The 15,640-nt window shown below is 39.4% G+C and overlaps 2 protein-coding genes across 4 annotated transcripts in view; one reads left to right on the top strand and one right to left on the bottom strand.

Annotated features, from left to right (window-relative positions):
* Positions 1-6,499, bottom strand: part of LOC112046127 (ran-binding protein 10) — a 42,334-nt gene extending 35,835 nt beyond the window's left edge. For 2 of the 3 annotated variants that reach the window (XM_024082626.2, XM_024082628.2), the window contains exon 1: positions 6,259-6,497. In XM_024082626.2, coding sequence (XP_023938394.2) covers positions 6,259-6,451 — 193 coding nt within the window. In that variant the 5' untranslated portion in view covers positions 6,452-6,497. Of the gene's footprint in view, positions 1-6,258 lie in introns of all 3 variants that reach the window. The other variant, XM_024082627.2, reaches the window with a different exon arrangement.
* Positions 6,500-7,825: 1,326 nt separating this feature from the next.
* Positions 7,826-15,603, top strand: LOC112046132 (translin-associated factor X-interacting protein 1-like). Its single transcript, XM_052887956.1, has 11 exons — positions 7,826-8,996; positions 9,722-9,859; positions 11,073-11,251; positions 11,738-11,913; positions 12,255-12,381; positions 12,864-12,972; positions 13,294-13,463; positions 13,559-13,754; positions 14,415-14,567; positions 15,030-15,201; positions 15,378-15,603. Exons 1-11 carry the CDS (start codon positions 8,040-8,042, stop codon positions 15,542-15,544), a joined length of 2,544 nt encoding a protein of 847 aa, XP_052743916.1. The 5' UTR covers positions 7,826-8,039; the 3' UTR covers positions 15,545-15,603.
* The last annotated feature ends 37 nt before the right edge of the window (positions 15,604-15,640 follow it).

Genomic DNA, 15,640 nt, shown 5'->3' with positions numbered 1-15,640 from the left:
TGCACGAAAGCTTTAAAATTACAGGTAATGGTGCACAGAATTTCTCCTTATTCTATTGCAATTCTGAAATGACTCGCCTAGATAAATTGTTACTTCGCAAACAAAATAGTAATTTTTCTTGTAGGACTAAATATTATTCGTCTATTTAGTCAAACCAAGCCAACCAAATTAAATAAAATTATAAATAGAAAAAAATATTAGTTGGTAACTAAAATAACTCGCGTAAGTATCATTGTAAAAAAAATTAAATTCTTCAATTACATGAACTATTAGTATCGGTATTTAACAAAACATTATACCGGAGAGTGAACAGGAGCTGTTTGAGCTCGTACCACCGTCTCCATTTTACCATCGCACTGCAAGACACCGGGTAGATTTCCATCCCTATGTCATTGACATCCCTACAACTCATACGAAGCGATTTGCATCTTTGTTTCTTATACGCATGGCAAAGGTATGGAACTCTCTCCCGACGACACTGCGTCCTAATTCATACAATCTGGGAATCTTTAAGAAGAGACTGAATGAGAGGCATCTGCTAGGCAAGCGCGTCCCACTGTAAGCCACATCTATCCCATCAGGTGAGATCATGGAATAGCGCGGGCTTATTCCATAAAAAAAAAATTACATTGAGCGGGATAGATATCCACGCAGATACGCAGAGCGATAATGCAGTCTAAGATGGAAGCGGGCTAACTTGTTAGGAGGAGGATGAAAATCCACACCCCTTTCGGTTTCTACACGACATAGTACCGGAACGCTAAATCGCTTGGCGGTACGTCTTTGCCGGGTAGGGTTTTGTGGCCCCTTCTTGCTTCTTGTGGTGGCGTTTGTCGCGTGTGGCCCGTGTGCGGCGACACTACGACACGAGCAGCGTGCGTCGCACTAAGTTTAGCACACGCGAGCGCATCGCACGCGGAAACGCTGAGTAACGCGTGTATCAGCGATGTTTGTATCACTCATAGTAAACAGAGCGACGACCAATATAGACAGGGCATGCGCGCGCGCCGTGCACCGTATACTATGCGCCAAACTTTGAGTCCGCTCTGAAAATGGTTGTACATGTTACAAAAACATCTCCCAGCGCGGTTAGAATAACTGTATGTCTCGGTCTAAGATCCGGTTTAAGGAATATATACCCTCATCTGCTATTTATTTGGGATAAGAAATAAATGGATACAAAAAATTCACATTGCCACATCTAAAATTTTAATCCTACACACAACGTTCACAAGTATAGTATTCACTAACTCAAACTGTACAATCAAACTGTAACCAAAATAAGACCCTTATTTTGGTTACAGTTTCATTTGTTAATTAAGTTGTCCTGACGAATATTGCGAATCATAACCTTTGTTCGTATTGGTTTTCTTATTTTTAAATCCACTTTTGAAGCTTCTGGTAAATATATATATATATATATATTTTTTTTTCATTTATTTATATCTGGTAATTTAGCAAGCAACCTAATTTAACGTTTTAAATTCTGTTGGGTTTATTCGTTTAGTATATTCTAGTGGACGGTTATTATTGTTATTAATAACATATTGACCTGCCATTGGCACAACGTTGCGGGATCGAATTAATGAATCGACACATATTAAATCAATTCATTTATTTATCAACTACTTACTTACCCTTTAATTTTTAATTTTGTATTATACTTATAATAATTATTGATCAACCAAGCAGAAGGCCCACCTGACGGAAAATACAAAATCCTTTATCCTATAAAGTGCTACAAAGTGAATATTCGCGAGTATTCACTAACTTTGACGTATGTTAGTTTAATTATACGAAATTTAGAAAATGTCATCCAGTGCCTACAAATTTGTGAATAGGCCAGCTGCACTAACAAACATTCACGTACTTTTAAAGTTCAAAAAATTATAACAAATGTATTGTCAATTTAAAAGAAACATATTGGATAGACGAACATTAACTTTGACAAAATTTCAAAATTAATGACAACTGATTCAACAGTTTAGCATGAAAACGTAAGTAACTTTCATATATTCCCAAACCAAATCCTGTATAAAATATGGAAACTGTTTGCTCGACAACAAATAAAGAACAAAGACAAACAGAGCTAAACAAAGGTTCAGTTGCATATTAAACGAATCAAGCTGCAAGGAAGTGAATCGATATTCAGATAGAGGCTAGACATCACAACATCTTTTATTGATTGTCCCGTCGGCAATTCCAATCGAATGAACTTGCATTTTTTTGCATTGCATTCAATAGCAAGCCATTACTCACAACTTCAAATCCAGTACAAATATCATATGAATATATAGAGTGGGAGCTTGTGGTGGCTACATCTTTGCTATTTTATAAAAGCTGAAAGCTGACTGGTTGCCAAGAAGATACTTAGCTATTGACGATTGAGACAATGATTCCTCACTCGTATTGTCCCAAAGAAAATATACAAAACATTTATCCATTATCAACCCATATTCGGCTCACTGCTGAGCTGGAGTCTTCTCTCAGAATGAGAGGGGTTAGGCCAATAGTCCATAAATGCGGATTGGCAGACTTCACACACGCAGAGAATTAAGAAAATTCTCTGGTGTGCAGGTTTCCTCACGATGTTTTCCTTCACCATTTGAGACACGTGATATTTAAATTCTTAAAATGCACACAACTGAAAAGTTGGAGGTGCATGCCCCAGACCGGATTCGAACCCACACCCTCTAGAATTGGAGGCAGTTTATGCTTTATAGTTTATAGTCTCACAATTATTGAGAGCTAACGCAGACGTACCAACTGTAAGCTGGCCGACTAAATCGCAAAGTAAAGTAATTGGTATCGTGATATAACTATAAGACCCCGCACATCTTATCCACCGTCTAACTAAATTGGACACTGATCGCTAGTATGATCGGTGGTAACTCAAAGCAATCAGGAAAACAAAAATCAGTTTTGTTTTTTCATTTTCGAACGTTCGTTCAAAGAATTGCCTTTTCCTGACAGATTTAACAGTTACTTTGTTTAGTTGCGTCGACAGTGAATAATGTTTAATTGGGACCGAAAAATGTTTAAGAACATAACGAATTCCACACGCACAAAGTTAAGAGCGTCTCCTAGTAATCGTAAATATGAGTCCGTTTTTGATTTTCACGAAGAAACAACGTAAATATTGCCTACGAGTATTTGATTTTCCTATATTGTACGTATATTCTTATCTAAATTAGAGAAATAATTTCAGCGAAAATGCGACGAATCCAGTAAGAACGTCAACCCGTCGGTCAGTCCCAACAAAAACATCCTCCACGTATGTCTCATTCAGACGATATCTTGACATAATATTGACTGCACACTGTTCAATTGCTAAGTCATTTAACGTATTCACGAGTGAAGCCGACGCAGAGAATTTTTCATCAGACCTGGGTAACGTTATCGCTTGGGTTCGTCGGTTTTTCGCGGAAAAAGCAATATTTTAAAAATAATCCATGGATGGAGCGTGTTCAATCAAAAAGCAACAACAAACTTCGACGTCCTCTATGGTTCTCATCTCACATCACAAATAACAATGTACCATCAACAAAACAAACCCAGACAACAAAGGGCTTGACCTATTCGGTTTGGGGTGTTGTAGTCTGCAGTCTAGACTTGGGTTAATGCACCCACAGGGCGAATCTAACGCCCGGGTAAGGGCGTGAACCGGCGGGACAAACGTCATCGACCTAATCTAGAATACCTATTACCTATACTACCTTTCAAAAAATACCTATACTTCTACAGGATAATTAAATGGAAGCTTACTTCAACATAAAACAATAACTTTGGTCTTAAATCCATTTCATTCAGTCTAAAAATACATGTAGGCACATACTTAGAAATTTTAGAAATAAATTTTCTTACTTGATCAAGTTAATTTACAATAACAGCCAAAATAGAAGAGCTGAAGAGGGTATTTCTGTATTTACTTGAGTGTAGCAGACCTTGCATGTTGTGGAGTACTTCCACCAAGTAAGCCTTAATATTGGTATAATATAGAGCAACTGTAAAAAAACCAACATCAGATATACTTAGCCAGCAGAGATAAGGATAAGCTAGGTTAGGCAATAGCTAAAAGCATTTCAAAAAGCTAATGATTTGAACATAATGTCAGAGGATAATGGGAGGGTTCCAAAGATATTTAAAAAATCCTTGTATTTCTGTTCTTGAGCCACAAGCACTTTATTTATTTTTACTCTCTTCTCTTCTTTTTCTTTTCTTTTTACTTATTACTGCTTCATGCTTCATGTATGTAACTTCATTATATTTTACTCATTTCAACACTTTATGAAGCTTTTGTTTGGCTATTGAATCAAAGATTGGATACAGAAAGCAGTAAACCAAGAGATGGCACATAAAATATATCGTGAGGTTAATAACTAGAGCCCCAACCAACAGTCTCTTCGGATCTCAAACCTTGCAAGGGGAGGACCAGACCAGGTGGCATTTTGTACATTTTCTTAACTCAAAATATTTAAAAAAAATACAATAATTGATTCTCATTTTTTTATATTTTATAAAATAACATGAACTTTTAGTCAATGTATAAAGAAACCTTTTTTTCTTTTTCATGTTTGAGTAAGTGCCAATGGCAAAACGAAGATGTTGTGTAGCTTGTGTGTGTTGCCTGGGTAGCAATTGTCGAACATCATGTCATTGTCTTGATCAAAATGGATGTTTTTGAGATGCCTCTGCTTGCCGTTAGCGTTAAGGTTGGGAGTGTAGTTACAGGCCTCAACCACAAAGTTGGTTGGAATGGGTAGCAGCTCTATCAAAATAGTTTCAAAGAGCTGTTTCATGTGGTTGGCTGTTGACAGTAATTCTAGATCTCCATGGAGGTCATTATTGCGTAAAAACCACAGCGCGCCCGTGATTTGTAGCCTAAGGGTTGCCATGGGACGGTGGGCAAACACTACACTAGTGTAGGTTAAGAATTAAGATAGGACGGATCATAGTTTTATAGTGTTAGTAGTAGCATAGGAACAACTTATTTTCTTGTTTATCATAGCATAAAGGCAGTGTATTACATATGCAGCCTTTTTTCCTTAGTTTCTTTATGTGCATGGAGAAACTCATGCAGTTATCGAAGGTTATGCCTAGGTATTTGGCAGTATGTTGCCAGCGGATGGGTGCTCCGTAAAGGGAGACTTCTATGAGTCCGCAATTACGAGCTACTGTGTACTTGTACTGTGTGACTTGTACGCCTAGGTGGTTGATGGGATAACAATACCTACATATTTAAATAGATTACACAAATGCATTGTGCCACATTAAATGCAAAACATGCATTGCAAAGTCATCTGAACTTTCAGATCCTAACAGCGCAGTGAAAGGTTCAAATGTATTGTTTTAGCAAAGAGTTCATTTATGTATTATTCTTGAAGACAAAACGTTCCATTGAAATATGTAGACATGTCAATCAGCTAATGTAATAGCTTAACTTTCCAAGCTGAATTCACAATTTAGCAACACAGAAAATAACAGCAATTATTGCATTTATTATTATTATAAATTTATCATGTGCACCACAGTACAGGACATTAAAAAGTTCACATGAAGTGGTGAAGGAGGATTCTAAGAACCCAGTATTGTTATTTGACATTTTTACTGGATGGAAAACCAGTACTTATAAGTTATATTTTTATGTGAGCATAGTTTTTAAGAATGTTTTGTTAATTAAAAAAATATTATATAACAATTGATAATATATTTATACACATACATACTAATTTAGCTAGATTAGACATAGAAAAGGAGTTTCAAGATGGCAAAAGATCAAATTCAAGAATGTAGAAGTAAGTTATGGAGTGTATTATGTAATGTTGATATAATTTAAAATGTTTCGCAATTAAATTCTATGGATTCATAACTTTTCCTAGCTTTTTGTCTGCCATTTATATTTTTAACAGAGGAGAGACCTTGTAGAGTATTGAACTGTTTTTATTAAATTATCGTCACAATAAACGAGATAACATAGAGAAGATAAAGCGCAAGTTGATTTTAAACAGTTTTCAAGACGAATAAACAAAGTCATCATTTATGTACGGGTACAGTAACAAAATATACGATCAGCTGATTTCTTTGTTTGACTCCTATGGCAGCTTGGAGCCTAACATTATAGCAAAATGCTGACGCGTCAGACCATCTACCAACCTCATACGGTACGCTAGATAATTGTAGACGCATTTCAGACACTTTAGAGAGCATCATGAGAGAGTTTCGCATATAACTAACCCATAAACAAACCTTGAAACTTACCTTTGTAATGTACTCGTAGATTATTTTGCGACAGTCCGATGTAGCTGAATTTGTCCTTTGTACTCCATGATCGCGGCAGGGGTGTTTCATCTTCGTTCACATTAGGATAAAGCAATTTTAAACGATCTACAGTATCACTTTGAACTTGATTTTGAGAATCCATCGTCCCCCGTCCACTACCCATCGCAGCCATTTCTAATTTCCGTATTTCATGGTTGTCAATGACGTCACATCCACTGTTACACAGATTGTAACAAATTTGATGAACCACAACCAATGTAAACTACTGAATACAAGTAGACAGAGAATAAATCAAAGTCTAGTCTACATTTTTAATTAAACCAAGCTATGAATAATAGGCGCCGCCGTACAGACTACTTTAGTATTTTAGTCGAGTACAAGTCAAGTCCGAAATAGGCATTATAGCATCATGAAGTGAATGGGTTGGCGCACATTTATAATTTTTTTATTATGGCTTTTTGTATTGTGTGTACGTAGCCTATAATCAGTGTTCTCTATGGTTTGTCAAATTCCCGCCATTTATTGAAATGCACTAAAGTTTAAAAAGAAATACCAAAAATTTTATTTTGTGAAATTAATATTTTGAACATAATATTCCATACAACTAATTAATTAACTATTTATTTCTTCATTTTTTTCTATCAAATTGAAAAAAGGGCATAATGTTATCTAATGTTTATTGATAATCACTACAGAAACAAAGCTTTTATCAACTTGATAAATCAAGTGCTGATAACTTAAACTTGTACTAAATTCTGTAAAAATGCAGAAAGTATCTCCAAAATACATGAAAACAATTGAATCTAAAATAGAATCAAAATTAAAATTTGTCACGCCACCCAATTCGGAAATAGTGGAAACAATACAAATATATTATGATGAAGTACTTGAGGTTGGTAATTACTTATATCGTTCTAATTATTTCATGTCTTCTATTGTTAAGTAAATCTTCTATTTGATAATTCGTACAGACCTTCCCGTTGTTCCAAAGCACCTTCTTCTATTTTGTGCATATTTTCAGATTTATCAAGAAGCATTTATCAGTCTAATTGAATGTACAATCACACATTCTTCTCTTTTGAATAAAATTAAAAATTCATATGAAGATGCTTTACGGATAAGAGATGAGCGTATTGCTCAATTTATTGTACAAGATGTAAGTGCAATTTAATCTTTATACATAGTACAGGGTATTTTTTTTTACTAAAATTAGAAATGTAATAGATAAAGAAGAACTAATATTTTTGCCACGGCTTTAGATTTATTTTATGGTCCGTGAGCGAGTTCGAGAGCTGGTGGTTATTTTTTGAGTAGGTATTTGTTTCAAGTTAAATACCTTGTCCTTTAATTTATCTGTCTTAGCTAAGCTAAGCTAGCTAAGCTAATCACAAATCTATCAGGCTGGGGAAAATAATTCTTTAGGCCATCTGACTGACTGTGAGTGCCTCACCCACAGACGAATATTTAATTCGTCTGAGGTTAAGCTTTATATTAATTTACTCTTTGTTGGTACCTCGTACTCTGTGATCTGTTACAAAGTTGATCGTAATCTGTGGTGGATCGCAATCGCAATTTTTTTTTATTGTTTGTGTTTATTTTTTTATTTTGTTTACTTTTGAACTTTGATAATCGTTATCAATTTCTAAACATAGCTTCGAATTATAATATTTACATAGGTAGGTACGTAGTTTATTCGAAATTCGGATCGCTTTATTCTGCACCATCAAGTCAAACAATTAGCGGAAATTATAATTGTAAAAATGACAACGCCGGTGAATAAAACTGTTCACGTCCTTGATGGTGGATTTTCTTCGCAAATATCCCGTTACGTGGGCACCAACATCGATGGAGATCCCCTGTGGACCGCGAGGTTTTTGCAAACCAACCCAGAAGACATCTTGCAGACTCATTTAGATTTCCTCAGAGCTGGCGCTGACATTATCAGCACGAACACCTACCAAGCATCTATCGAGGGCTTCGTAGAACATATCGGAGTTACCGTTGATGGGGCACATGACTTGATTCGACGTGCTGTAGACCTCGCTAAACGTGCCAGAGAGAAGTACATAGAGGAATGCAAAACGCAAGGTATGCCAGTGCGTAAAATACTCATTGCCGGTTCAGTAGGCCCGTACGGGGCGTATCTTCACGATGGCTCGGAATATACTGGCGACTATGCAGACAAGACAGAAGAACAGACCATGTTTAAATGGCACAAGCCGAGAATAGATACACTGGTGACATCAGGCGTCGATTTATTAGCAATAGAAACTATTCCTTGTAAAAAAGAAGCTTTGGTACTGATTGATTTGTTAAAACACTATCCAAATGTTAAAGCTTGGATTTCATTCAGTTGCAAAGATGACAGAAGCCTGTCTCACGGTGAAAGCTTTCAATCTGTCGCTAGGGCTTGCTGGGAGTCAAACACAGAGCAATTAGTTGCAGTTGGGATCAACTGTCTGTCACCAAATCATGTCAGAAACTTGATAGAAGGTATAAGTGATGGCTTAAGCTCGCCCATACCTATTGTAACTTACCCAAATTCAGGAGAGAAGTATAAGTCTGGCATTGGATGGGTTGAGAAAGATACATGTGCATCTTTACATACTTTTATTGATAATTGGTTGAAATTGAACGTTAGGTATGTGGGCGGCTGCTGCAGGACATATGCTGAGGACATTGCTAACATACGCAAAGTAATTGATGATTGGGTCAAAGTTCAACCAGGAGTTAAGAGTTAGGTGCTGCCTTAAATACTCATATGATCATTTCAGATGTAATCCAAAGTTATACAATAGCGTTTTTGGAAATTCAAATTGAAAAATATATTTTTTTAATTTTGCTAATTAGGATATTTACATTTGTCATCTTGAAAACACATTTTATGTGAAAATCTGTAAATATACTCCTTATTATCAATTTTCATATAAAATAGCTAGTTTCTATGCATAAAATATGTTATCAACAGTTGCTTATGATAATAAATAAAAAATCTTTTTTATGTTTAAGAATATTTTATATTAAAATTTGATATTTATAATTATATTTACACTTTGTTGTTAATTATTCAAATTGCATCATGATGTCAAGGTCACTTGCTAAAGTACAATATGTGTGATGTAACTTATCAGCTACAGTTCAGTTAGAGATGATGTAATAAAATGTAAAGTCTATGCAAATATTATATTAACTTTTCATCTGATTTCAAAAGGACATAAGTTCTGAATTGTTTTTGCTTAAGAAAACAAAATATTTTAATCTTTTATTATAGGTCTAAGGGCGGACAACAACTTAGACATATTTAATTACAAAATCTGTTCTTAGCAGAAGACTATTAACTATATACTACCCCTCTGCCAAATTTTATCTTTGTACGACAAGCAGATTTCGAGAAAGAGAAATGAAAAAACATTGTATATATATAAATAATGTATTTTTCCAGAAAGTATTTGGTATATCTGTTAAAAAGAAACAGAGAGACAATAAGTTAAATCTCCTCACAAGTGAGAATCAAAGACTGAAAGAGGAAAATCTAAAATTGACTTTTGAAATATCAAGACTGCAGAAAAATTTAGGGAAGGTTTGTGAACTTTAGGCCATAAATCTATACTAATATTATAAATCTGAAGAGTTTGTTTGTTTGTTTGTTTGAACATGCTACTGGACCGATTTGAAAAATTCTTTCAATGTTAGATAGCCCATTTATCGAGAAAGGCTATAGGCTATATTTTATCGCAGTATTCCTACGGTAACGGGAACCACGCGGGTGAAACCGCGCGGCGTCTACTAGTTGTTACTATAAGTGTTGTATTTTATGTTGTGTTTGGTTTGTGATTGTATGTTAAGTAAGGGCTTGGTTGAGCATTAAAAACTTGTTTATATAAATAAGACTGGCTGATAACTTAGTATTGTTATGACTTTCTATCTTGAGCTGTTAAACTATTATGCTACATTGTTGCTACAAATATGTGTACCGTAGGCACAATAAATGTCGTTGGTTGTTAAATTGCATACATTTTTAATATTCAATACTTAAGGATTTTTATTTCAATCCTACCTTGTCCTAATTCACTATCTTGTACAAAATATGCCAGAAAGAAAAAACTTAACTTAATTCCGTTGGATTAATGAGGTTGTTAATAACTGAAAGCAAAAATGGTCTAAAATCCATAGTTTCTTACTTTCTTACCGTATAGCATACATTATAATAAACATAGTGGGCTCTCAACTTTTACTAAATTTCGAAGGTCTAATCATCACAACCTCTCGCTCTATAGGCATATTATCCGCCTATCCATCCGGTCATGTGATAGCCCAGTGGATATGACCTGTGCCTCCGATTCCGGAGGGTGTGGGTTCGAATCCGGTCCGGGGCATGCACCTCCAACTTTTCAGTTGTGTGCATTTTAAGAAATTAAATATCACGTGTCTCAAACGGTGAAGGTAAACATCGTGAGGAAACCTGCATACCAGAGAATTATCTCAATTCTCTGCGTGTGTGAAGTCTGCCAATCCGCATTGGGCCAGCGTGGTGGACTATTGGCCTAATCCCTCTCATTATGAGAGGAGACTTGAGCTCAGCAGTGAGCCGAATATGGGTTGATGACGACATCCGGTCATATGACTTGATTCCATGTACTTATTCAAGAACCTACCTATTAATGGAAGTTTTTTAAAATGTAATTTTACTTACTACTACTTTATTACTAATACGAATTCCGGTCGCTGAGTGAGGTTTGACATACCTCGAGATGGCGCTTTAAGCGCTACAATGTTCATTTGTACCCTCGTAGGTGAACGATAACAAGTTCTCGGACTACTTGTCGCTCATGCGGGAGAGAGACGCGCGCTACACGCTGTACTTCGAGAATGTGGCGCTGCAGCTCAAGCTGCGCGAGCTGGACGGCAGCGCGCGCGACACCAGCGCCGGGCGGGACCCCGCCGTGCGCGCCATCGCGCTGGACAGGTGTCGGTGAGTGACCCGCGAGAAGGACAACAAGTGTCGGCAGGAAACTCTAGCGGTGACCGTTATTGCGCAGAAATCAAAAGTAAGGGTTCATTTACACGAGCAGCAACTGGTACCAACGACTGCAGTCGGCGACGTCTCGGCGGCAATCGACGGCAGTCGAGTGCCGTTAACTGCAGTCGTCGTCGGTAGCAGTTGCCAGCTGCCCTTAGCAACGTGCCCTGCTCGTGTAAATGAACCCTAAGGATTCATAGAGAACTAGAGGGATAAATGCGAAATGATTGGCTCTCCAGTCATATTCCGTCTCACGCACTGTTATGGCACTTCCAGTGTGCGACAGAACCGATGGTGCCAAACCGACTGAAATCTCTTTCGCGTTTTCATCAGCCCTAACTTACTCGTTAGTTGTAACAACGAGTATCTTAGCACGCTGCGTCAATTTTTTCCGACATCACAAAACGTCATTCGATATTGATGTGTTCACGTTTTCAGGGAGCAGCTGTCAGTGACGCAGACGGAGCTGAAGCGCATGAAGGAGGAGTATGCGGAGAGCGTGCCGCGCCGCGAGCACGACGCGCTCGACGCTCGCTGCAGCACGCTGCGCGGCCGGCTGCACGCGCTCGCGGCCGAGCACGAGGCGCTGCGGACTGCGCACGAGCGGGCATTAGGTAACACGCTGCGCACCGAGGTACACAATCGGATATTATGAAGGTGTCGCCACACTACGGGCCTGTTTACGTGGAAAGCAGTACCAGCAGATAGTCGGCGCTGGTAGTCACCATATTTGTGTCAGGCAGACTCAGACCTGCGCCGAACGTTTACAGACCTTGTTCGTTTGCTGTTATGTTATGTACGATACGATACGATGTAGGTTTCCTGACCACCACCTGCTCATATCCGCTTGCCATAACAGCTATCACGGGCCAGTATCGACAACTACAACTTTGAATCTACATCATCAGCTGAACCCGTAGCTCAGCATTCTCAAGTAAAAAACCGATTGTCGTAGCTCAAAAGGCAACCGTGGAAGAGGAGCTGATAGAATGCAAGGAGAAGTGCAGTGAACTGGAGCGCGCGGGCACGCCGCGCCCGGAGTGGGAGCTGTGCGGCGACTTCATCGGTGGAGGGCGAGAGAGGTGAGCGAAAGATTGGTAGATACAATTATAGATAGATCATCAAGTTTTTCTCGAGCTGAGAATTATTCGACAGATCACCCAAGTCACAATTAACAGTCTTATGTTACAGTGTTGCACTGTCTACGAAATTACACGATGGGTTTTCATCCTTAGGTTTATCTCTCATAAGATGATATCCCTTACGCATTTTACGCCTTCAATTCATAAACGCATGGCTAGGCTAGGGCATGGAACTCTCCCGAAGTTTGTGCTTCCTGATTATTAGGTAGATACGTATCTACAACCTGCATATTTAAATCAAGAAAAGGCACCTCCAGGCAAGTGCGTTCTATCTTAAGCCACATCTAAACTTTTCCATATGATACCGGAAAGCATCATTGCTTTCCGCACTCCTTGATACTAACGTCTGCAGATATAACATACATACCTACTTAGGTATAAAAACTTCCCTATTTTTATTTTTTGATGATTTATTAATTAAGATGGTGGCAACTAGCGAGCGGTTTGTCTTCGAGGGATATGCTCAGAGTCCTCTTGAAGGAGCTCGGGCCGGCCGCGGAGAGCGAGCATTTGGAGTATTTTGACGGCCTGGTGAGTACTTGTTCCCACATATTAAAATTCTTCTACACCGCTTTCCAATTGACTCCCGCCTTATGAATCCTGTGGTTAATTCAACTACGGATCCACACATAGGTCCAAGCTTAGACCTACATACCTACCTAATTTACAAACATTTGCGATTTTTGGACAAGAAAAATTTATGAAGATAATCGGAGTTAGCAAGACAGTATTGGTAGACATTCGTGCGTTGGTAAGCATATAAATCCGTCGATCTTTCGCCTGATCTTTTTTCGATCGTCTCAGTCTACTATGCCATCTGATTATGAGATATATTTATGTTTATCGCACCAGGGCATGGACCCCGTGATCCCCCCCTACCTGCGCTACGAGGGCCGCGTCCGCAACCTGCGCCTGTCCCGGCGCGAGATCGGCGTCATCATCAACGACATCTGGCTCGGCAAACTGCGCCAGCCGCGCGACATCTCCATGCAGGACTACGTCACCCATTACTTCGAAGAAAGGTATCTCTCACATGTCTATGTTTCCTGCCACCTACAATATATATACTCCTTCAAGGCAAGAATGAAATGCCTGTACAATCGTGCTCCACGAACAGATACCAGCAGCCGTCGGTGCGCGCCGAGTGGGCCTACAACCTGTGCGCGGGCGCCGAGCAGCTGCTGGACGAGCCGGCGGTGAAGCTGTTCTGGGGCGTGCTGCACGGACACCTCAGCGAGCACATCTACTGGGGGCACCGCGCGCAGTGGTACACGCTCAAGGACCAACTCTACAGGCACTGCAAGGATGGGGAGGTAATTCTCATCTAATAGATAAGCACACAAAGAGATCAGGAACAACTTTAGTATAGAGGGGTCAAGAAGATAGACTGTGGTAACAACTCTACAAGCATTCTAAAATATTTACCAGTATAGCAGGGGAAGGTAATTATCAACTACCAGATAAACACAAATCTTTATTGTTTAAACATATACATTACATGCAAGTTTTTATCAACAGCATTGTTGAGATCTTCTTTTTTTCTTAATTTTTCCATAGCCAATATAAGTTATAACATCTAACGGTACAAAGTACGATACATACTCATAACTCAAAGAACAATTCAAGTTCAGTTAGAATGGAGAGATAGTTATCTAGGTGAAGGATAGAAAGTGGTGCACGCTCATGGCTCAACTCTTAAATCAAGTCAAGGATAGGGAAGTTCTCAACTACCAGATCTATTTTATTTTATGCTGCGAGGTTATTATTTACCTGATATTAAGTGAATAAAAAGTCTCAGATGGTTTCGCGGTAGCTTGGAAAGAGCTTAATTACGGTATACCTGATTGGTTTCTATCATGTTGTAGTTCTAAAATCGCCTATAGCCAAGGCGTTATTAAAAGACGCCTAAAGGGCAAGCAACATAGCGGATGAAATATCAGCAGAGAAATATGTGAAAGGACTTTGTGTTGTAGACTATTACGATCGACGATTTCGAGAAAATCACGCGGTCAACATTTCCTCTGAAAAGCGAAGTGGATATAAAAAACCTGAGCGACGTGGTGAAGAAACAGCTCAAGTTGAAGTTGAACGCCGTCGACATCAACCTGGACAAGCTGTTCCTCGAGGTGAGGTACCTAATACTGTTCCTAAGTGGCAAAGTATGTACCTAAATACACTTATTTAGTGCTAATAACCTTATATGTTGTACGTCTGTAACACTGGAAAGACGTCTAAGTAATTTCGAAGTCTTAGAATAGCTCAGCACGCAATGGACTATAGCACAGCAGATAAACCAGAAAGTTTTTGACATAGTTCAACGAGTCGCAAACAATTTAATGGGCGAGCCACATACTTCTAAGAGCCGTTGGGTATCGGGGTCCCCGATACCCAACCCAATAAAGTTGTGTCTTCTCACCAGAAAGATTACTGTTGATTCATCATCCACTAGGTGAACTGACGACGTTATATTTCGTAAGGTCTTAGACGACTCAGGACGGTGGTAACTATACATAAAATCTATGTCCAGCGAAGGACTTCAATTTCATCAGTTGATGAGATGAAGATAACGATTTGGTCGTATGTCCAAGAGCGAGGAAGGCTTCGACCGCTCGGAGCTGGCGCGCGAGCTGTTCCGGCAGCGGCAGCGCGCGCAGGACCAGTACATCCGCGAGGTGCTGGGCGCGCTGGGCGGGCGGCGCGCGCGCGTCGTGTGCGTCGACGGGCTCAAGCGCGCCTTCGCCGTCGTCGACCCCGCCATCAGTGAGTGGTAGCTCATTTTAATTGCCTACTCATGTCATATCACCCAGCGCTGCGCAGTGCAGTGTACAAGAACACTTCTCAGCGGGGTTATTTATCCTGCTCGGTTCCTTAAATTGCAAATTCAGAGCGGACTATTTGTTGGGTGCAGACTATACGATAAGTTTATAAAATTTCAGACCACATCCGTATGGACCGCTACATCCGCTGGGCGTTCTCCGCGCCCGCGTGCGAGCTGAGCAGCGTGCCGCCCGTGCCGCTGCGGACGCTGCTGGCGCGGCTCGCGGCCGGCGACATCGAGCGCGTCGGCCCGCGGCACCGAGCCACGCGCAGAGCCTACAGATAGCGTGCCGCCCGTGCCGCCCGTGCCGCTTATACTAATTTTATTATTATTTACTCGTATTATCTAGTTCGCACCTATTTTGATTGTTTAGATAAAATC

The sequence above is a fragment of the Bicyclus anynana genome, chromosome 20 (assembly GCF_947172395.1).
Source record: "Bicyclus anynana chromosome 20, ilBicAnyn1.1, whole genome shotgun sequence".
NCBI classification, from domain to species: Eukaryota; Metazoa; Arthropoda; class Insecta; order Lepidoptera; family Nymphalidae; genus Bicyclus; species Bicyclus anynana.
Note: the sequence above shows the minus strand (reverse complement) of the source record. Positions and strands in the feature narration are given on the sequence as shown.

Bases quoted from the DNA above. Each gene is read 5' to 3' on its own strand.
- LOC112046132 (XM_052887956.1), top strand. From the start codon at position 8,040: ATGACAACGCCGGTGAATAAAACTGTTCACGTCCTTGATGGTGGATTT. The intron at 11,252-11,737 runs GTGAGTGACCCG...TCACGTTTTCAG, and splicing joins ATCGCGCTGGACAGGTGTCG to GGAGCAGCTGTCAGTGACGC. The intron at 12,973-13,293 runs GTGAGTACTTGT...TTATCGCACCAG, and splicing joins TGGAGTATTTTGACGGCCTG to GGCATGGACCCCGTGATCCC.